General features: G+C 32.9%; 1 protein-coding gene across 1 annotated transcript in view; it reads left to right on the top strand.

Annotated features, from left to right (window-relative positions):
* Positions 1-3098: 3098 nt before the first annotated feature.
* The window catches only part of TECRL (trans-2,3-enoyl-CoA reductase like), a gene marked incomplete at both ends in the record, with an annotated part of 91687 nt that continues 71706 nt past the window's right edge, over positions 3099-23079 (top strand). Inside the window, one exon of the mRNA XM_079920493.1 lies at positions 3099-3332. Within this exon, the coding sequence (XP_079776619.1) occupies positions 3099-3332 (234 nt within the window). The remainder of the gene's footprint in view (positions 3333-23079) is intronic.

Here is a 23079-nt window from a genome sequence, read left to right as displayed (position 1 = left end):
AAAACATTGAAAAGAAAGTTTTTTGTGTAGTTTTTACTCAGTTTCCCCTATCTTAACATCTTGCATAACCTTGGTCAAAACTCAGAAATTAATATTGGTATAATACTATTAATTAAACTTCAGATGTTATTCTTATTTTACTGGATTTTCTATTCATTTATTTTCTCTTCCAGAAAACAATCAGGATACCACATTGCATTTTTTTTTTTTTTTTTTTTTTTTTTTTTTTTTTTTCAGTACGTGGGCCTCTCACTGTTGTGGCCTCTCCCATTGTGGAGCACAGGCTCTGGACGTGCAGGCTCAGCAGCCATGGCTCACGGGCCCAGCCGCTCTGCGGCATGTGGGATCTTCCCGGACCGGGGCACGAACCCGTGTCCCCTGCATCGGCAGGCGGACTCTCAACCACTGCGCCACCAGGGAAGCCCCACATTGCATTTTTATTCATGTCTTTACATAGTCTCTTTTGATCTGCCACAGTATCTCAATTTTTCCTCATTTTTTATATTCTTGACAGTTTGAGAGAATATTAGGTATTTTTGTAGAACATCCCTCAATTTGTGTTTGTCTGATATTTTCTCATGGTTAGACTGAGGTAATAAACTTTTGGAAGAATACCCCAGAGGTGAAGCGCCCTCACCTCATGATATCAGTTGGTACATGATATCAGCATGACTCTTCGTGGTGATATTAGACTTGGCCTCTAGGTTAAAATGCTGTTTGCCTGCCAGGTTTTTCCACCATAAAGCTTCTATTTTCCACTTCCATTCACTGTGTTACTTAAATGAAACCCACATTCAAGGGGAGATTTTTATATATAATTTGCAATTCTTGTATATGAAAATTTCACCCCTTGTCCCAATTTATCTATTATTTATTCAATCACTTATTTATAACAGTATGGACTCACAGATATTTACACTGTTCTTTGAGTTAGAATATATTATCATCAGTATTTATGTTCTTACTTGAATTATTCCAGTGTTGGCAACGGGAGCTCTTGCAGTTTGGCACCTGTGTCCTTCAACTATTCTCTTCTTTTTTTTTTTTTAAATAGAAACTATCTCTGAAGATTATATTATATGGGTTGCACAGTTATGTTACCTTGCTATAATGTGCTAGTAGTTTACCTCAGCATGCAATTAATTTACATCATTCTGCCTACACCGTTAAGATACATTTATTGATCGATTATTTATTAGTTGATTATTTGTTTAATACATATGTATTAGGCACCTGCTGTGTGCCAGACACTGTTCTGAGCACTGTGGATAGATTAGAGGATGAGACCAGAGATACTAAAAAACGCTGATGGGGCTTCCCTGGTGGCGCAGTGGTGAGAGTCCGTCTGCCGATGCAGGGGACACGGGTTCGTGCTCCGGTCCGGGAAGATCCCGCATGCTGCGGAGCGGCTGGGCCCGTGAGCCATGGCCACTGAGCCTGCGCGTCCGGAGCCTGTGCTCCGCAACGGGAGAGGCCACAACAGTGAGAGGTCCGCGTACCGCAAAAAAAAAAAAAAAAAAAAAAAAAAAATGCTGATGATGCAGAGCCTTGTAGACGTTTACAGAGAAATTTGGCTTTTTCATTACATAAAATAGGAATCCCCAAACAGTGCGTTAAGCAGATAATTGCATTACCTGTTTTAATATAAGGATTGATCATTAGCTGCTGCCTTATAAAGAGACTATAAATTGAACAATATTGACAAAGGGAGATCAGTTTGGAAAAGCAATACAGGTGAGATTGATGCTTTGAAGTTAGCTATGGAGATGGTGACAAGATTGTGTTCTGGATTTCTGATGGATTAGATCTTAGGTGTGGGAGAAAAGGAAATGTTAAGGGTAATCCCAAGTTTAAAGTCCTGAACAACTGGGGTGATAAAATTGACTGTGTGTGTGTGTGTGTGTGTGTGTGTGTGTGTGTGTGCGCGCGCGCATGCAAGTATATATACACATACATCCGTCTTCTATTTTTAATAATAAATATTGAGTGTGCTGGTGGTCTAGAGTAGGAAAATGATAACTGAACAATGTGTAAGTGAATCTCCAGCACATAATGTGTAGTCCAAATTTTTAAAACTACATTATTTTATTTAATTATAAAAGTAAAGATTAGTTTAATGTAGATATTTAGATTTCCCCATCTACTGTTGTAGCCATTTCCCTTTTCATGTTTTCATTGAAAATAACATCCCAGAATATTTTCCTGTAATATTCCTTTGAATCAGTGACACTGCAGTTTGGATTTTTGTCAGTTGTTCCTTCATCAGATTTACAGGTCTCAGAGTACCAGGAATCTTTCACAAACCCTTCTTTCTAATTTATTTATCACTTTTCAGTGTTCATTCTGAGATTATTTGAATTTGCCATAACCTAGTTTTGTGATAAATGTGATGTTTAGTACTGATTTTGTATATAAACTTAATGATCTCCTTATGATGTAATGTGCATAAAAATGTTAAAATAAGGTTTACTTCCTTTTCCTTAAATTATAAAGTTCCTCTCTATATATTCCAATCTCATAGATGATTTGCCATTTTTCTACTCCCTGTATGGAATGAAGAACTTGTCTGCTTTCTATCAGATGTATATGTGTGTATTCAAAACATGGCACAAATCTTTATCCTAGGCAGCATTTACCAAAAAATGTTGTTATGTAATAATGTACTAGGTATTTTAAAATCTAACTATAAGATAGCAATAAGCTAATTTTAAATACATCTACATGTGAATGTGTGAATAATAATATATGTGTTTAAAGATTAGTGTATCCAGAATTCAGAGATAAAACTCTTGTCTATTCTTATCTTACTTTGGAATTTCAGATACTACTGGCCATATTAAGAAGCAGAGATAAAAGGAGAAAGCTAGAAATAATTCCAATGCTGGTCAAGTAATCTACATTGCAGCAATTCACAATAGTGTGTTATATATAGAAAGAGATCAGTCATTGTTTTCAAGCCTGCTAAATAAAACTGAACTCTTGGAATTGCATGCCACTTGACCTTTCCAGGTTTCACCAGCAGTATTTAACTTGTTTGAAGGGAACACACTTGCAAGTGTCTCCTGTTGACAAGACAGATTCTCCTGGTAGTTCACACAATGTTCAAAAGGCACAAGTTCCTTGCTTCAGAACGCAAGAGAGAATTAACTTCCCCAGGAGCTACACGGTCCATACTGAAGAATGACCTGAGAAATTTTCACTCTTTGTCGCAATTTATACTCTCAGCAGGCCCTCTAAGATCAACTCCAGCAGTTAAACATTCAAAAACTACTCACTTTGAGATTGAAATACTTGATGCTCAAACCAGAAAGCAGATATGTATTGTGGACAAGGTGAGTTTCATTTATTTATTTAAAATTCTCTTTTTTGCCCCAAAGATTACTGATCACTTGCTTAATGCTGATAAGGCAATACCAAAATGTATTTCTGGATTTTAATATTAATTTTAAGATGAGTGGGATGGATACTTTATAATATACTTTAAAGTATACTTTATATACTTTGTTTCAGTAGAAAATATTCATTGAATTTTCATACTCAATTTAAATGGTAGCTAATAATTATTAGGTTTTCGTTTTCCTCCTAACATTGGCCATTGGCAGCAGGTAAAATTTTAGTGCTCACCTTCTCAGCCTACATGACAAAATGTCTTTCTATTCATGCACTTCCTTGCATATTCAAATTTTCAGTCTTAATAGTGTTTGTAGAAAACAGCAAGCAAAAGGCCCCAAAGTTATTAAAAGTAATATTTAGCATATGTGATAAAATCTAGTCATTTGAAAATTATTTATAATTGATTTAACTGTCTTGAAATATAACCATTTCACTTTTTATGAAAAGTTAACTCATTTCAAAACTACAATGTTTAAGTTCCTAAAAAAAAGTCTTGCTTAATATGCTGTTCCTCTATATTCATATCACATATCAATGTTTCACTAAGGAAAGATAAGATATATACTTCCTAGGTTACAAAATTAAAAAAACAAATATATGTGTGTATTGTAGATATACATGTGTATGTACAATATTCCAGTCATTTTCAGTTTTCCTAAAGTTTGAAAAAACATTAGTATTTCAATTTATTATGAGAAAGATTGACATTTTTAATAAAACATATCTTTATTTTGCTTTACAGACAGGTTGAATAAGTTTTTTTCTGTTGTTCTAAAATTAAAGTTCAATCACTGATTCCATTTATCTATGCTCTAGCTGTGTTTCTAGATAAGAGGAAAAGAGAAGAAATTGTTTACTTGCTTTTAATTGCCAAGAAGATAATAATACTTTCTTATTTAGTAATTATAACACTATGACCAGCCTATTACTCGTGTAATATTAACTTTTATTTACATATGGAAATGAAAAATACAGACCTTTTACAAGTTCATGTAGGTCATATGTGGCAAATATGAAATTCAAAACCATTTCTTTGCAACTCGAAATCATATTCTTTTCTATAGTACCACTGGGGCCATGTATAAATGATAAATATGAATTATGTATAATAGAACTTTAAATTATAAACTTCAGGCATGTTACCATTTAAGTATCTCAGTAAAATGTATTTTTATATCATACAGGAATAAGACTTTTTTTTTAATTGAAGTATAGCTGATTTACAATGTTTTGTTAGTTTCAGGTGTACAGCAATGTGAATCAGTTATACATATACATATATCCACTCTTTTTTATTTAGATTATTTTCCCATATAGGCCATTACAGAGTATTGAATAGAGTTCCCTGTGCTACAAAGCAGGTTCTTATTAGTTATCTATTTTATAAATAGTAGTGTGTATATGTCAATCCCAATCTCCCAATTTATCCCCCCCGCCTTATCCCCTGGTAACCATAAGTTTTTTTTCTACATCCATAGGATTTTAAAAATAAAATTATCATCCAGAGGTTGTTGATGTTTGCAGTTTCTCACTACTGAAAATTTAAAACTTAGAAGGAAAATACAATGAAATGAAGGGGAATAAAACAATAAGTGGAATAGATATTATACTGGTCAAGGATTTCCAAAGACCAAAATTCTAAAATGAGGCTGGTTGTGTCTTTTCTGATATGTGTCTAAATGTTGACACAAAATCTCTTTAAAGTAATGAGAAAATGTTGGGCTACTAATTATTTTCCTAGTACATTTAACATTTCTGTTTTTGAGATTTTATTTGAAGCTAAGACATGGAGCTTTACATTTTTAGGTATTAATTAAACTGCACAAAATTTAAGCATGCAGAAAGCCATCATTCTTTCGAGGTAAGGATTTGGTTACACTTGAACTGTAAGAGTCCTGGTAATTGCATCTCCAGTGGCAAACCTTTAGGGAAACTCAGTAGACTAGCTAGAGATTAATTTTGGATTCCTCACAGACTTTATTGCACAATCAACACCATCTGATGTGCAACCTACTGCATCCAAATCTCTGACTTGTCAGCAGCACAAATTTTGTTTTGTCTTGTTTTAGCTTTGTAATTTAAAACTGTCTCATAAATAATGTCTCATAATAGTGTCTCATAATAATGGCAAGACATTTAAAAGAAAAAATAATCTGGATTAGTTTACTGTTTTTTTTGCTTAATGATTGTAAACATGAGAAACATTTTGTTTGTTGTCCAATATATTGTTTTTTTCTTGGACAAATTAACAGCTATATTAAGAGTAAGGTCATGTTAATTGCCTCTCATTAGACTTGGTTCTACCCAGTATACAAAAGAAGTGTTGCTTATAAATTAGTCCCTGTCTTTCAGTAACTATAATGTTATAAAGTAGTCAAGGTTGAAGGTCATATATTTTGGAACTAAGTATACCTGGACTGAATCCCTGCTACATCAGTCATATTTATCAAAGGCTTGGGAAAGTCACTGAATTGCTGATCCCCAGGACTCTTATTTAGAACATAGGTTAATAAAATCTATTTTGTAAGCCTATAGTGAAGAGTAAGATATGTAACACATTTAGCATAGTGTCTTGAACGTAATAGGGAAACTAATTTTTTTAATTTAATAATCACTTGGAAAGAGAAATTTAATCTGCATACAAATCCAAGAAAAAATAAGTGATGAAACTCGTGATACTGGCACAGTCTGTAAATTTGACTTCTTGACAATTGCCTATTGACATGATCTGGTATAATGCTTATGTTAGATATGAATTTTCAAATATGAGTAGGATGTATGTATTTTAGTAATATATGCTGATCTCAGAAATTTTGTTTGCATCTAGATATTATAACTTTAACTTCAGAATGGACAAAGTATTTACTCAAGATATTCATAAGACAAAAACATTAAATGAATTCCTTGGATTAAAGAAAACATATTGAATCATGTTCTTTTACTTACACACACACACAAACACACACCCCAAAGAACCACAAATCCTTCTACTGCCTTCATTATCTTCTCCAGCTTCTATCCCATTTCTCTCCTTACTTTCATTGTGTTCATGTTGTCTGTACACATTTTCCTCTTCTCATTCTATACTGAACCCACTGTATTCAGGCATTTGCCTCTATCACTTCTCAGAATATGAACTTGCTGAGGTCACCAGTGAGGCAGTAATAAATACCTTGCTAAATCCAAAGGTCGGTTCTCATGCTTCACTTACTTAGTATATGGTCAACATCTGCCACTGCTAAGCACATCCTTCTCCTGAAAACATGTTTGCTCTTTGAGTTCCAGAATAACACACACATTTTTTAAAAACCCATATCATTGGCTTCTCCCTTTTCTCCTGCTGCTTCTTCATTATCTGACTTATTAGGTGTGGACTGTCACCAACTCAGTCATCAGGACTTTTCCACATCTTTAGTCATTTACTTTATGGAGTCCTATAGCTTTAAATATCATCTGCATATTGATAACTCATAAACATAAAACTACAGCTTATTCTTTTCCCCGAAATACAAATCCATTTATCTATGTATGTATCTATCTGTGTATTTATCTATGTATCTGTGTATTCATCCATCTATCTATCCATCTACTTGGATGTTTACTAGGCATTTCAAACTTGGTGTATCTAAAACTGAGCGCTTGGTCTTCCCAAAAAAATTTTCCACAGAGTTTTCCAAATCAACAAGTAGCAACTACATCTTTCAAATAGCTCAAACCAAACACTTAGAGGCATCATGACTCATCTCTTAATCTCACAGCCCACATACAATCCATCTTCTTTGATACTTTCAAATATATCCAGACTGACAAATTTTCACCACCTCTAAATGCCTGCACTTCTAAATCTTTCCTCTGCTCTGTCCTTAGCACATTCAATATATTCTCTACATAGCAACCAGAACTAGCCTGTTAAAATCATGTCAGATAATATCATTCCCTACTCAGAACTAGTCAGTCTCTTCCTTTAGGTCTTTACTTACCTGTCACTTTTTCCTTGGGGCCCTTTACCTGTGTAAAATTGCAAAATCTGCCAGTATCCTCTATTACTCTTCCCTGTTCTACTTCTTTGCTAACACTTATCACTATTTAACATACTGCTTATTTTCCTTTTTTTCATTTTGGTTATTATTTGGTCTACCCCTATTATTCCAGTTTCACAAAATCAGGGCTTTGGGTATTTTCACTCCTGTATCTCCAACATTTAAAACAGTGCTTGGCCCAAAGAAAGGGTTTAACCAATATTTACTGAATAAATCGATGCCTGTTCAAGGGATATATGGATTTGATAATGCACTCATGTTTAGCAGTGACAGTTTTTGGATGGAGGAGTATGATATTTGAAAGTACTTTTTACTATTTTCTAAATCTAATTATCAATCAAATAAATGTAAATATATTCATAGAAAAGGACATTTAATTAAATCATTCTACTGAATGCCCAAATTCCTCTCGGCTTGCTCCCAACAAAAATGTATAGAATTCAACTTTGTACTGTGTATAATTTACTAACAAATAGTCATGTTCTGATTACAAAGGCTAACAAGCCCTTCATAAAGAAAGAAATGCAGATGGAAATATTTAACTGATGTAGTTATTTCCCATGAATAATTAAAATAATATAACTATAAAGAATGATGAAAATGGAGAGCATATTTTTTAAAAATATTGTTAAATATCACCTTAATTATTTTTTGGAACATCAAAAATGTATATGAAAAATACATTTTAAAAATTTAACAGTGTAAAATGGAATAATTTCCAGTTGCTAACTATTCCTGTCTCACTTCTATTTTTTAAAATGTCAGAAGCTTATCTAGTGACAAGTGGATGATTCAAGAGCAAGGAAAGAACTCTAAAATGTTAGGGTTGATAAACATTTCCAATATCATCACATTCTTTTTTCTTTAATCTTTTCTTCAAGGAACTTGACCTCAAGAGCCCTCTATCACCTATATACGCTAAGTAAAAATTCTCAAAAGTTTTTTAAAGGCTTCTTATGAATAAAATAAAGTACTCAAAAATTCTCCTATCCTTTTAATGATAAAAATACCAATGTTCACCAGAAAACTGTAGAGAGAATAATAGGGTAGTAAGATTTCATAAAAACTGTACTTTTAATACTTCAGTTAGAAAATTTGAGAATTCTTAATGTCTGAGTTTGCCACTTTTAATACTTCACCTTGTACATGCGATTTAGCATATTTATGCCTTAATTTGCTCATCTGTAAAATGAGAATAGCACCTGCCTTAAAATGGCCTAATGGCAGTTTTCAGAATTTCATGTGTAAGCAAGTAACAATATCTTCTTTCTCTTCCATTACTCCTTTCTCCTTCTCTTCTGTTTTTTATTCCTCGTTTCCTCCTCTGTTTTGTTGCTCTCTTCTTCCCATGCCTGTCCCCTTTTTTCTCCTCTCCACCCCCATCCCCTTCATCCTATTTCTTATGATGCAGAATGATATAATTGAAAATTTATGACCTTTGGATTTACATAGACTACAATTTTAATATAACTCTGGCCTGTTTTTTCTTTTTCCTTGGATATGGTCTAATACCTCTGCCCCTTATTATCTTTTTCTACAAAAGGATTTAGATATTATTATTCTTCCCCTGTGTAGATGAAGAAAAGGTGGCACAGAGACTCGAAAAGAAGAACTTAGTGTGTGTTAGAACCAAGCTTTGAACCTGGCTAATACACATTCTGTGCCTTGCTCTTAACTATTATACAGTATAATGTGAAAGATTAATGACCTCCATTAGCCAAGATTCTCATGTTCTATTTAATTTCATGATTAGGGCATCTGACTTCCAATACAATGTGTTTCAGGACAGAGGTAGGAAGGATCTTACGCATTCTATTTTATATATATAAATATAAAATAGCATTATTTAATATTCAAACCTAGAAATTAAAAATATTTTAAATTCCTTTTAATAATAAAGACAAAATATGCTCAAATTTTTGCATCATTAATAATTAAGAAATTAAAATAAATAGTTCCTCCCAAAAGAGGTAAGTAATGTAATCATTTTATATGAACCCAGAGGATCTCCAATGTCAACCTCTCTTTTATATATACTTGAGAATTCCGTAATACAGCATGTGGTTCTAACATCAAAAAAATCAGTGTTTAATATTATCTGCTCTGACTTATATTTCTCTCAGAAAATGTAGACCTATTATATAGATTTGGTCACAATATATAGTCCAAATATATAATGTGATGAGAGACAATGTAGTAAAAATGTGTATGCTCTGAAGTCAGACATATTTGTGTCTGCACTTGAGCTTTGCAAATCATTAAAGTCTTATCACCTTAACATATTACTTAACTACTCTGAGTCTTGGTTTTCCAAGTAGGGTAAATTACAAATCAAAGTAGGGTAAATATCTATCTTCCAGGAGTATCTAAGGATTTTATATTTGTATGCAAAATGTAACACCTTGTCTGCCACATGGTTATTTTTCTGCTAATGAACATTGTATTTTAGATAGTGGCAATATATTTTAAAATATTATTATTCCATTAAAGTGGGAAAATAACTGAATTGATACTTTTCTATTATGACTATAAAAATTTAGGCATTTAAAAATGATAGCTATTATTATCCCTTTCTGAAATGATTAGGAAGCATTAGAATTAGAAAACATAGTCACAGGGACCCATCTTTGTAGTATCAGTTTCTAGAATTCTGTATCCTACTCTCATACTCCAAATAATATGCATTGGTTACTTATACTATGTTATACCATGAAAGATACCAATGGATATACAAACATTGCATGTCAATTTAATAGTAGAGAAAAAAACAAATATACTCTAGAAAACTATTCATGAGGGGAATTTACAAAACTAATATATAGTATTACATATAATCAACTAAATTATGTCTATATTTTTCCACTTTCCAATTGTATCACCATCTAAGAAAACTGTTTTTATTTACAGTTAAGCTAAGAAGATGTACTTGCATTTTACTTTCTGCTGTAAAAGCTATGTAAAGCTATGTTATTTGCATGGCTACATGATATGAGCTCAAAGGTTTTGAGGCAATCATTGTTTGAAGTAATATTACCCTTAAAATGATTTCAATTGACTATTATCAAGTACCTACAAGAACGTCTTGCAGGGACATAATCCTAGAACAGCACCTGCCTTCCATTTCTCTCCTCCCCTCCTTCCTACTTTCGTTTTTCCCTGTTTTTCTTCATATACGTTGAAGAATACCAGCCTTCTAGTTGGTAGGCCCTTTAATAGACACTAGGAACATCAGCATAGAAACCAATCCAAACCACACAAAATCTGTTCCCTCCTCTTCAAATGTTCACCATATTGTAATGGATAATTACATGTAAATAGTCCAACACAAGATGATATAACCTAAGCTAAAGTAGAGGTAAGAACAAAGTGCTGAGCACAGATGGATGATTTTTTTTCTTCTATTGAAGAAAGTGGCTTTAGAAATCTCTTCCTGTTATAAGGAGTACCAGCACACTGAACGATCATCCTGGGGATGGCTCTAACAGTAAAGGGCAATCTCCTAAAGTAGAAATTATCTCCTCTAAATGCCTTACATCCTCGGCCTTTCAGGCTTTAACTGAAAGCATATTGCTATAAGCACACCTCTGGAGAATTTAGGAAGGAAGGCAAAGATGAACTCCCTACCTACTTAAGAACTTCAAATGTGTACACTTTTCACCATTAGTATACTATATTTTATTAGTGAATTTTTAAACTGACAGTCATTAAATAATTTTCAATCCCTGTTGATCTACTGGGATTCAACTAAGTAAACTGAGCCCACCAGTCTGTCACCACATAAAGCCTATGAAGCCTATGAATGTCACACACATTTATTTTCCTATGAGAGGTTAGTTCTCTTTTAGACAGATTTATTTTGAACTGCCTACTACATCTAGCTAACATATATTTCAGAATTGATCTTACTCTTAAACCAAGGAATGCTGTACTTCTGCCTTCTTATAAACTCATCATTCTAACATCATATTGTAAAAAGACTGAATTATTACCTCTCCTTTTTTTCTTATGGTAGTTTGTTTTCTCATTACACATTTTTACTGCCTCCCAAATAACCATGTAATATTACTTCATGTTGGGTGTCTCTGAATTGTAATTATTGGTTATTTGATTTTTTAAAAAAAAATCAAAATGTGAGGTAGTTAGTAATATCCTTTTAGAAGACATTTGATGAATTACTGCCTAACTGAGCCCTTTACTTGTCAATACTGATCTGTGTGCCATTAAATATACATTTATTATCTGCTTCTCATAAACTTTATTTAATAAAATCCTGTAATAGTCTGAATTTAATTTAATCACAACTTTAACATAGAATTCTGAGGCAATCATTCAGATATAGGCTACTACTTTTTTATAGATAGAAAAGTTTCAAAAAGCTCTCACTCTAAAATCCCTGAGAAACTATTTCTATCTAAAGAGCTATTTTATGTAGAATCCTTTTAACTCTTGACATGATAAGAACACAAACAGCAAGAATAGCCACAAACCCTGAGGTGTTGATTGCTAAAATAAAACTGGCTTTATTTCAAACTGGGAAGAAAGAAATCAAATAGGTTTTTTGTAATTATAAATAAATAGATCCATAAATTTACTTGTTTGCTTTTACTTTTCAGTTGGCATTTCTGGCATCGTATAGACATAATGTCTTCCTAGGCCTTTGTTGATAATAGAATTCAATAACTTAATGCTCCATGTCAGTTTAAGTACGTAAGTACAATTTGGCTAAAATACCTAATTTTCTAGTTAACTGATATTGAGGCTGTTCTGTATTATAATAGAAAAAAAATCTGGACTCAAAGGTTAGCTTTACTTCTGTATAGAAACACACTCATTTCCTCTTTGCCTGATTATGGCTCTTCTATTTACACATACTACTTTTCACTAAAATGATGCATAATGTGTATGTGATGGAATGTGCAATTTTTCCATATCTGCTTATTGCCTCAAAGTTATTCATTTGGGAGGTTGAAGAGGCCAACAATCAGCAAGTGTTTGCAACATGATCAAAGTGTCCTCATCAATAAAGAATTCACCTATGAATATAATTCTTTAATGAACTGATGGAGAAAGTCTCACCTGAGCCAGTTTATCAAGCTGCTGACTCTCTAGAATCTCTCCCTGTTTTTACTACATGCAATCAATCAGTAAATCACTTCATTCTATACACAATATATCTCCTTACTGAACTGTACCCATCCAAGTTTAAATTACCATCATCTCTAACATATGGACTGATCTACACTCTACATGATTCTTCACTGAACACCCACAGTATATGTAGCAAAACAGAGTAACTATACTATATATACTAAAAATATACTATTTCTATCAGATGTAGTTATAGCCCACAGAGTTTCCACAATATTGCCAGGTGAAATAGAATTTGGCATTTGTTATTGCAGGTGAAATAGTTTTGTTATTGCATTATCACTTTGTCACCTAGAGTCTGTTCAATTTACAGAAGCCAGAAAACATATGTCCAGAGGTAGAATTCCTTACCTGTAAAATACTTTTTATTCTTATGTTGTGGTGTATTTAATGAAAACATTTTACATTTAAAACTGTCAATTGGAACTACGAATTCTGTGCTTGCCTTTTCTACATTTAAGTCTGTGAGATGAGTGTACTCTAGAAGCCTATGCCCTGCATAACTACTGAAGACTAATTTTTCTAGTTTCAAAAGAAACTGATAAAAGTTTCAAAAAAATGTTAACTGTACAACAATGAGGAGAACGATAATGTTATCGTTCCTAATAGCTACCACTTCTGGACCATGAGGAACAGAGACTAAACTGCCTGACATATGCAGTGGGGAAGGAATTTTGATTATTATTTGCGATCATGATTTTATGGACACTATATATAAGATCACACTGGTGATAGAGGTAACTTTGTAATTCATGTAACAAAATAGTTGATTTTATATTTATTTAATAGCTGATGAGCTGACTATATTTTATTTCTGTCATGTGCTTAGGAAACTAATGTCTTTCTTGGTCAATGATGGAAAGCCTATGTCTTATGTAAAGCAGGGAAAATGAATTATATTTCATATTCTGTCTCCCCAACCTGAAAAAAACTAAATTTTCTGGCCTCCCTCTCTTCTCTCCTCCCTCCCTCTCTTCTCTCTCTCTCTCTCTCTCTAGCATGTATAAAATAATGTTTGAAATATATATGTAACATTATATCTATATACCTATATCTATCTATCATGAGAGTAAAATAACATGCATTGTGTATTCTTACTTAAGACACACAGAGAAATGATGGAAATAGTGCCTGGTTTTATGGCCTTCTAGAATATTCTAGATAATAAAATTTTAATCATTTTGGACACTGACTTTAGAAGCATTAAAAGCATTTTTGGTTTCTCAACATCCATGGGTAGGAAGTGGGCTCTTGGAGAGCAGATACCTTGTCTTTTAGTTCATAGGTCTCTGAGTTGCATAAGTACATAATACCTCACATCATTCAGACATCTTGGACATTGAGATTGATACCATAATTGAAAAGAATTTTTCATTGCTTCTGTGAGGACATGGTGTTGTATTTTGAGTAAATGATAGGGGTGAGTAAAGGATACTCATGAGTAAAGGATAGGGGACCAACTATTTGATCAGAAGGTAAATATTAAACTCTGGTAAATATTGGTGCTGTTTATTAAGATTTTTTCTTGTTTTCACACAGAAACATGGTAGAATTTAACTTGCCTACCTCTTCAAAGTAACGGATTTTGTTCTGTGAAATGAGAGTGAAAGACATGTATTTATTTCCTGAGGGAAGCTTTAAAAACCTAATCTAATTTCACTACCATTTTTCCCCCTAACTTTTGCCTTGGAAACAAGTAATTTCCATATGTTGTCTGCTATGTCAATATAGATCCTAGACTAAGGAAAATGCAGAGTAGTTGCATCAGTCAACCTGTGATATACATGTAGTGCATGTGAAAACATAGCATATGTTGTTTCAAACCAATGAGTTTTGCAACACAACCTAAACTATTCTGACAGGTGCATTCAATGAAACTTGAATTAAAGATGAGAGTCATGATTCTGTCATTTCAATATTAGTGATCTTTTCATCATTAGAAAAATATAACAAAGAGAAAGAGAGGAAAAACAGTTATACATATATATATGTATATATATACATGTATATGTGTAATGTTTCCTTTTCTATTTAAAACTGTAGGATTACAGTAAGGCAGGATTACTCAAACTAAAAAGCTTCTTCATGGTAAAGAAAACCATCAATAAAATGTAAAGACAACCTATGAAATGGGAGAAAAATTTGCAAACCATATATCCAACAAGGGGTTATTACCCAAAATATATAAGGAACTCATATACCTCAATAACAAAAGAATAAATAACCCAACTTTAAAATAAACAAAGGATCTAAATAGACTTTTTTCCCAAAGACATACAGGTGGCCAACAGGTACATGAAAAGATTTTCAAAATCACTAGTCATCAGGAAAATGAAAATCAAAACCACAATATCACCTCAAACCTGTTACAATGGCTATCATCAAAACAACAAGAGATAATATGTGTTGGCCAGGATGTGAAGAAAAGGGAACCTTTGTGCACTAGTTGGTGGGAATGCAAATTGGCACAGACACTATGGAAAACAGTATGGATATTCCTCAAGAAATGGAAAATAGAACTACCATATAATCCAATAATCGAACTTTTGTGTATATATCCAATGGAAGTGAAATCATTATCTCAGAGATATCTGTACTTCCATGATTATAGCAGTATTATTTACAGAAGCCAAGTATTAGTTACAAAGCAGTATTATTTACAAAGTATTATTTCCAGTATTATGGAAACAACCTAAGTGTCCATCTACAGATGAATGGATAAAGAAAATATGTAAATATATTGTGTGTATATATATATATTCATTGTATATATATTCAATGAAATATTATTCAGCCTTTAAAAAGAAGGAGATTCTGTTATTTGCAACAGTATGAATGAAACTAAAGGGCATTATGCTAAAAGAAATGTCAGATAGAAAAATTAATACTGCATGGTATCACTTATATGTGGATTTTGTTTTTAAGTTAAACTCATAGAATCAGAGAGTAGAAAAGTGACTGCTGTTGGCTGGGGGTTGGAGGAAATAAAGAGAGGTTGTTAAAAGGGTATGAAATTTCAGTTATAAGATGAATAAGGCCAGAGGATCTATTGTACAACATGATGACTATAGCTGACACCACTGTATTGTATAATTGAAATTTGCTGAGAGTACAACTTAAATGTTCTCATCAAAACCAAAAAAGTAAATATGTATGGTGATGGATGTGTTAATTAACTCACTGGGGTAATGTATACGTATATCAAGTCATCGTGTTGTACATTTTAAGTATCTTATCATTTAATTTTTAATTTTACCTCAATAAACCTGAAACAAATTTTAAATAAAATATTTTAATAAACACATACAGAAAACTGTAAAACAGGTTAATCAAATATCTTATTATACAAAGAAGATAATTCAATAAATTGACTATATTAGATGCTCCACCTATTCACTGGATATTAATTTCTTCAGTGAATATTTAATGAGTACTTAGTGTATATCTAGTAGGAGATATTGAATAAAATAGGCAGCAGAAGGGGGATGATTCTAAATATAGGAGGTTGGATCAATAGAACTCTGAAATTTCTCAGATAACAAAGTTGAAAATTCATCATTTATAAAAAAGATTCTAGTTTGAAAAACTCTTTGAATATTAGTGTCATTAATAGAATAGAAACAGTTCTTGGCTTAACCCACATAGCATTCAGTTCTGGATGTTTAAATTTGTGATCACTGTCAGATATCCATGTAAATGTATTAAATATCTAGTTGTATATATAAGTTTGCAGCTATGAAAACAAGTTAGTGCTGGAGATATACACCTGAGGGTATGAAAATACATGGCATTCAAAGTCATGAGAATGCATTAGATCAGCTTTACAGATAAAGCATGTCTTATTTTTACCCAGGACGTAATGTAAAATGATGTAATGAAGGTATTGAAGCTTCATGGCTCACTTAATCATCAAACATTTTTTAGATTTTCAGGCATATTAAATAATAAATGTTTCATTGTTCTAAGATGAAATATACTCAGAATTTGTTTAATTGTTGATGAATTTGTCCATGAACATGCAATACACAGTGAAATTTGAAAAGTAATGCAATCACTTTCAGTGGCTGGCACTCTGTAGTAGCATTTATGAAGGCAGTGAGCCAGTGATGCAGAAATAATTGTAGCATCTATCTCTGTGGTTTGATGTCAAACAATTAATTAATAATATAAACTTTCTAAAGTTGGTTTTCCTCCCTAATTATTTTTTTCTTGAAACTCATTTCACATTCTCCACATTTTAAAAACTGTAACATAAATCTTGAAGTAGCTAAAAAGAAGTTTATGACCATCACTTCAAAATTTGAAGTGATCTCTGATGTTTTGGAAGTCATATAAAATCTATCAAGGTTATAAGATATGGAGTCCTTCCACATCAATAGGTTTAATCTAGTTATCTAAAAAAAAGTCCCACAAATTTTTGAACAAGTAAAATTTATTTTATAAAACAAGAGTGACTTTCAGTCTAGATTAAGCAATGACTCCAAATAATCAATGATGGACAATAACAAAGGTTTAATTCTCACTCGTGGCATGCCAGTGTGGATGAGCTGTGGCTGTGCTCTGAGCTCTCTGTTCTGTAACCAGGTTGATGAAGCAGCTCTTGTCATTGTCATTATCATGTCAGTTTCCAAGTAGAGTGAACAGACAGGAGGAATCTTAGTTTCGACTACTATAAAAAGTGACATAGACGGGGTGGCTTTTAAACAACAGAAGTTTACTTCTCAGTTCTGGAGGCTCGAAGTCCAAGATCAGGGTGCCAGCATGGTCAGGTTCTGGTTAGGATCCCCTTTTGGGTTGCAGACTGCCATTCTTTTATTTTATTTAGAAGACTAAACGCTCTCTGGAGTTTCTTTCATAAGGGCACTAACTCCATCATGAAAGCTCCACCCTCATGACATAATTACCTCCCAAAGACCCCCAGCTCCTAATAACATAACATTGTGGGTTAGGATTTCAGCATTTGGATTTGGGGACACACAAACATTCAGTCCATGGCAGTTGGTGAGCTACACTCTGGCTTGTAAAGCTTCTGCTTGGACATTAGACATTTGTTTTCCTCTCATATTTCACTGGTCAATCTGTGTCAGGGCTGAGTTCAACATGGTAGAGATACCGATTATTCCCTCTAGAAGGCCTGCCCTCAGAAGGACAACAAGTATTTTGAGCAATTATAAATCTACCAGAGTAAGCAGACTCTTTGCAATGAAGTTATTTATTCCAAAATTCATATTCCAAACTTCATTCACTTTAATCATATATGGAGCCCCAATTTCTCATTCAAATTCTACTCACAGATTTACTTAGTTGAAACAATACTGGATGCCTGGTTTATAAGCAAAAAAGAGAAGTGACACTGTAGCAAGAGAATGAAGGGAAAAGTTAAGAAATGAGAGCCAGCTTCCAGAACATGTACTTGTCATGGTAGAATTCAGTAGCTCCCAGATGGTCACGTGAAAGCTCATAATGCCTTTTAGGACCTAAGGCATGAAATTGACATTGCCTCATCTGTCCACATTCCATTGTACAAAGCAAGCCAAAGAGCCAAGTCCAACACAACCAGCATCACTTTCTAGAGAAGTGGAAATGATGAATAGAACAAATATTTGCTAAAATAACTAATATGCCACAGATATTCAGTTTCTAAGAACCATTAAAATTATCCTTCTTTTGGTAGGGCAATAAATATATTTTAGAAAGAAAATTATTCAAAGTGGATGGATTTAAATATTTGATGCATAAAGAGGTAGGTAAAATCCTACATTTCTAGAAAACTGGCCACCCATAATAACTCTTTTCCCAAGAGATACTATGAATCTTAAACTGTGGATTTCCTTGAATCACCAGGGGGAAAAAAACCTCACGTTTTAAGATCTTATGCAGTATAAGATTTTGGTTATATTTTTTGTTACTGTTTTTTGTTTTGTGTTGTTTTGGTTTTTGCTGAAATTCAGTTTAACTGCATTGTGCATCTTTCAAAAGCAAATACTAGGTATCTTGAATATTAAGGTTAAATATTTATGGAGTCATGAATAGTTTCAGATTTATTATAAAACTAAACATATGACATATTTCACAGTGGTACCATGTTAGTTTCATTTTTGCATATAGAATTTGACATTTGAGTGTATTTTTTTAAAGTTAATTGACATATCTCTTTAACATCGTCAGTAGAAAAAAGCCAAAAATTAATTACACAACAGAGTTAACATCGCAGGTGATTTACAAACCTGTACAATTTTAAAAAGTAAACATCACCCTTCTGAATTTGTTTGTAATCTGTACAATGAAATGGTTGAGCGATAAATTTCTTTTCCTTGTCCTCCTTACATGATTAATGTTTTTAATAGTTCTTTACCACTTGAGAGAAAATACTCAAGAACCTAGCAACTTAAAATAAAGGCCATTTATTTATCTCATTATTCTGTTATTTGTTTTAGCTTATAGTTGTTCAGCAGATCTGCTGATGTCTGCTGGGCTCAAGCCCGCTGCCAGGTAGCTGGGTGATTGATCTGGGAGTGAGCTCTAGGAAAGGGTGCAACAGGGCCATGTGTCTGTCATCACTGGGGAAGCTAACTCGGGCTTCTTTATGTGAGGATGTTGGCAGAAAGAATAGAAATACATGACCTGTCGAGTCTTAGATTCATGACTTGCACAGCCTCACTTTCAACACATGCTTTTGGTTAAATCAAATAATAAGGCTAGCTTAAATATAATGTCCAGGGAAATAAACTCTAGTTCTTGATGGGAGGATCTGCAAAATATTGTGGCCAATTTTACAATCACCACAATAGTATAGAATAACATATACTTTTATTACTAATAAATATTATATACATATGTACATATATACAAAACAGATTATAGATACTACTAATACTGAGCCCATTATTATTATCACTTTCATTGCTATTTTCACTATATTTGAGCCTTTATTCAAAATATATTTCATGGCACTTATAATTGAAGTATTCATAAACATCACCTTTTCCATTTACAACTAAAAGCAAAGCAACTTTGGTAAATGTTCTTGTCATTGTCACTGCAAATCAATAAATAGAAACCAATTATGTTTTAAGCAATAATTTTTCAATGGACTATAAATGCTTACTTCTTCCAAGACTTTTTATTCTGATTATCATTAGGCAATTATATCACTTAAATATGGCCCTGAAACATTTTACAAACTGCAATTAAGAAAATTCAAACTGGACACTGAGTCCACCATCTCCCCAGATTGCCAGAATTCTGATTAAAAACAACTTTCCTTTCTACCAAAAAAAAAAAAAAAAAAAAATTCAAACTAGATTTAAAATATATCACATGGACTTTTTATTTCCCCTTTATCTGCATTTATATTTTGATGAACAGTATTATTGATGTAGAATTTTTTTACTTATGGAAAAATCATCTTTTTCAAAGAAATGAATATAAATTAATTTGGATTATGCATAGATACATTAAGTCTTTTCCCTATGATTATGAAGCTGAATGATTAATCAATAGGTAGTAGAATATCATTCATTTGTTAACTATTTTCTTCATATAGTTAATTTTCATGTAATAATATGTGTGACTATTTGGAAAGGAATATGATTGTCATTTGATCACTACAGGGTTTTTTTTCTTTTTAACATAACAAAAGACACCTTTATTACGCTCATCACTTAGGAAGTTCTAAGGGTTTTAGGAGCCAGAAACAAAAGGAAGACAAAATATATATTTCTTAATATAAATCACAATTTCACACAGACCAAAAGAGTTTATCAGAACACATGAAATAACCCCCACTGCTACACACATACATTTTATACCTTCTTAGTGGTAATTTGACTGACACAAAGATCTACCTACTTCATGATATATAAAAATAAGAAGCAAAGCTAGATATAGACTACACCTCATGACCAATGTTTGAGCCTCCTATATTACTTAGAAATTACCCAGATATCCAAAATTATACTTACCATTCATACTAGATTTTAAAGTTAACTAAGGGCTTTGGGAATTATATTTAAGCTGACATATTACAGAACTTAATTATTGTTGCTATCAAAAAGTTTGTCAGAATTGTACTTCGGTTTAAATAAACATATAATTTTTTCTTACTAGTTATTTATTTTGTACATAGTAGTGTATCTATGTCAATCCCAATCTCCCAATTCATCACACCACCTCCACCACCCCCACCGCTTTCCGATCTTGGTGTCCATACGTTTGTTCTCTACATCTGTGTTCTATTTCTGCCCTGAAAATTGGTTCATCTGTACCATTTTTCTAGGTTCCACATATATGTGTTAATATACAATATTTGTTTTTCTCTTTCTGACATACGTCACTCTGTATGAGTCTCTAGATCCATCCATGTCTCTACAAATGACCCAATTTCATTCCTTTTTATGGCTGAGTAATATTCCATTGTATATATGTACCACTTCTTCTTTACCCATTTGTCTGTCGATGGGCATTTAAGTTGTTTCCATGTCCTGGCTAATGTAAATGATGCTTCAATGACCATTGTGGTACATGACTGTTTTTGAATTATGGTTTTCGCAGGGTATATGCCCAGTAGTGGGATTGCTGGGTCATATGGTAATTCTATTTATAGTTTTTTAAGGAACCTCCATGCTGTTCTGCATAGTAGCTGTATCTATTTACATTCCCACCAACAGTGCAAGAGGGTTCCCTTTTCTCCACACCCTCTCTAGCATTTGTTTATTGTAGATTTTCTGATGATGCTCATTCTAACTGGTTTGAGATGATACCTAATTGTAGTTTTGAATTGCATTTCTCTAATAATTAATTATGTTGAGCAGATTTTCATGAGCTTCTTGGCCATTTGTATGTCTTTTTTGGAGAAATGTCTATTTACATCTTCTGCCTATTTTTTGATTGGGTTGTTTCTTTTTTAATATTGAGCTGCGTGAGCTATTTATATATTTTAGAGATTAATCCTTTGTTTATTGATTTGTTTGCAAATATTTTCTCCCATTCTGAGGGTTGTCTTTTCGTCTTGTTTGTAGTTTCCTTTGTTCATAAGAGCTTTTAAGTTTATTAGATCCCATTTGTTTATTTTTGTTTTTATTTCCATTACTCTAGGAGGTGGATCAAAAAAGCTCTTGCTGTGATTTATGTCAAAGAGTGTTCTTCCTATGTTTTCCTCTAAGAGTTGTATAGTGTCCAGTCTTACATTTAGGTCTTTAATCCATTTTGAGTTTATTTTTGCATACGGTGTTAGGGAGTGTTCTAGTTTCATTCTTTTACATGTAGCTGTCCAGTTTTCCCAGCACTATTTATTGAAGAGACTGTCTTTTCTCCATTGTATATCCGTGCCTCCTTTGTCATAGATTAGTTGAGCATAGGTGCATAGGTTTATCTCTGAGCTTTCTATCCTGTTCCATTGATCTATATTTCTGTTTCTGTGCCAGTACCATATTGTCTTGATTACTGTAGCACTGTAGTATAGTTTGAAGTCAGGGAGTCTGATTCCTCCAGCTCCGTTTTTTTTCCCTCAAGACTGCTTTGGCTATTTGAGGTCTTTTGTGTCTCCATACAAATTTTAAGATATTTTGTTCTAGTTCTGTAAAGAATGCCACTGGTAATTTGATAGGGATTGCATTGAATCTGTAGATTGCTTTGGGTAGTATAGTCATTTTCAAAATATTGATTCTTCCAATCCAAGAAAATGGTGTATCTCTCCATCTGTGTGTGTCATCTTTGATTTCTTTCATCAGTGTCTTACACTTTTCTGAGTACAAGTCTTTTCCCTCCTTAGGTAGGTTTATTCCTGGGTATTTTATTCTTTTTGTTGCAATGGTTAATGAGAGTGTTTCCTTAATTTCTCTTTCAGATTTTTCATCATTAGTGTATAGGAATGCAAGAGATTTCTGTGCATTAATTTTGTATCCTGCAACTTTACCAAATTCATTGATTAGCTCTAGTAGTTTTCTGGTGACATTTAGAATTTTCTATGTATAGTATCATGTCATCCAGAAACAAGAAAGGACACTACATAATGATCAAGGGATCAATCCAAGAAGAAGATATAACAATTATAAATATATATGCACCCATCATAGGAGCACCTCAATACATAAGGCAACTACCAACAGCTATAAAAGAGGAAATCAACAGTAACACAGTAATAGTGACGGACTTTAACACCTCACTTACACCAATGGACAGATCATCCAGACAGAAAATTAATAAGGAAACACAAGCTTTAAATGACTAAATAGACCAGATAGATTTAATTGATATTTATAGGACATTTCATCCAAAAACAGCAGATTACACTTTCTTCTCAAGTGCACACGAAACATTCTCCAGGATAGAGTACATCCTGGGTCACAAATCAAACCTTGGTAAATGTAAGAAAACTGAAATCATATCAAGCATCTTTTCTGACCACAACGCTATGAAATTAGAAACCAATTACAGGGGAAAAAATGTAAAAAACACAAAAACGCGGAGACTAAGTACAGTGCTAAATAACCAAGAG

Source organism: Stenella coeruleoalba, assembly GCF_951394435.1.
Source record: "Stenella coeruleoalba genome assembly, chromosome: 4".
Classification (NCBI taxonomy): Eukaryota; Metazoa; Chordata; class Mammalia; order Artiodactyla; family Delphinidae; genus Stenella; species Stenella coeruleoalba.
This window is presented reverse-complemented; position numbering and strand designations above follow the sequence as displayed.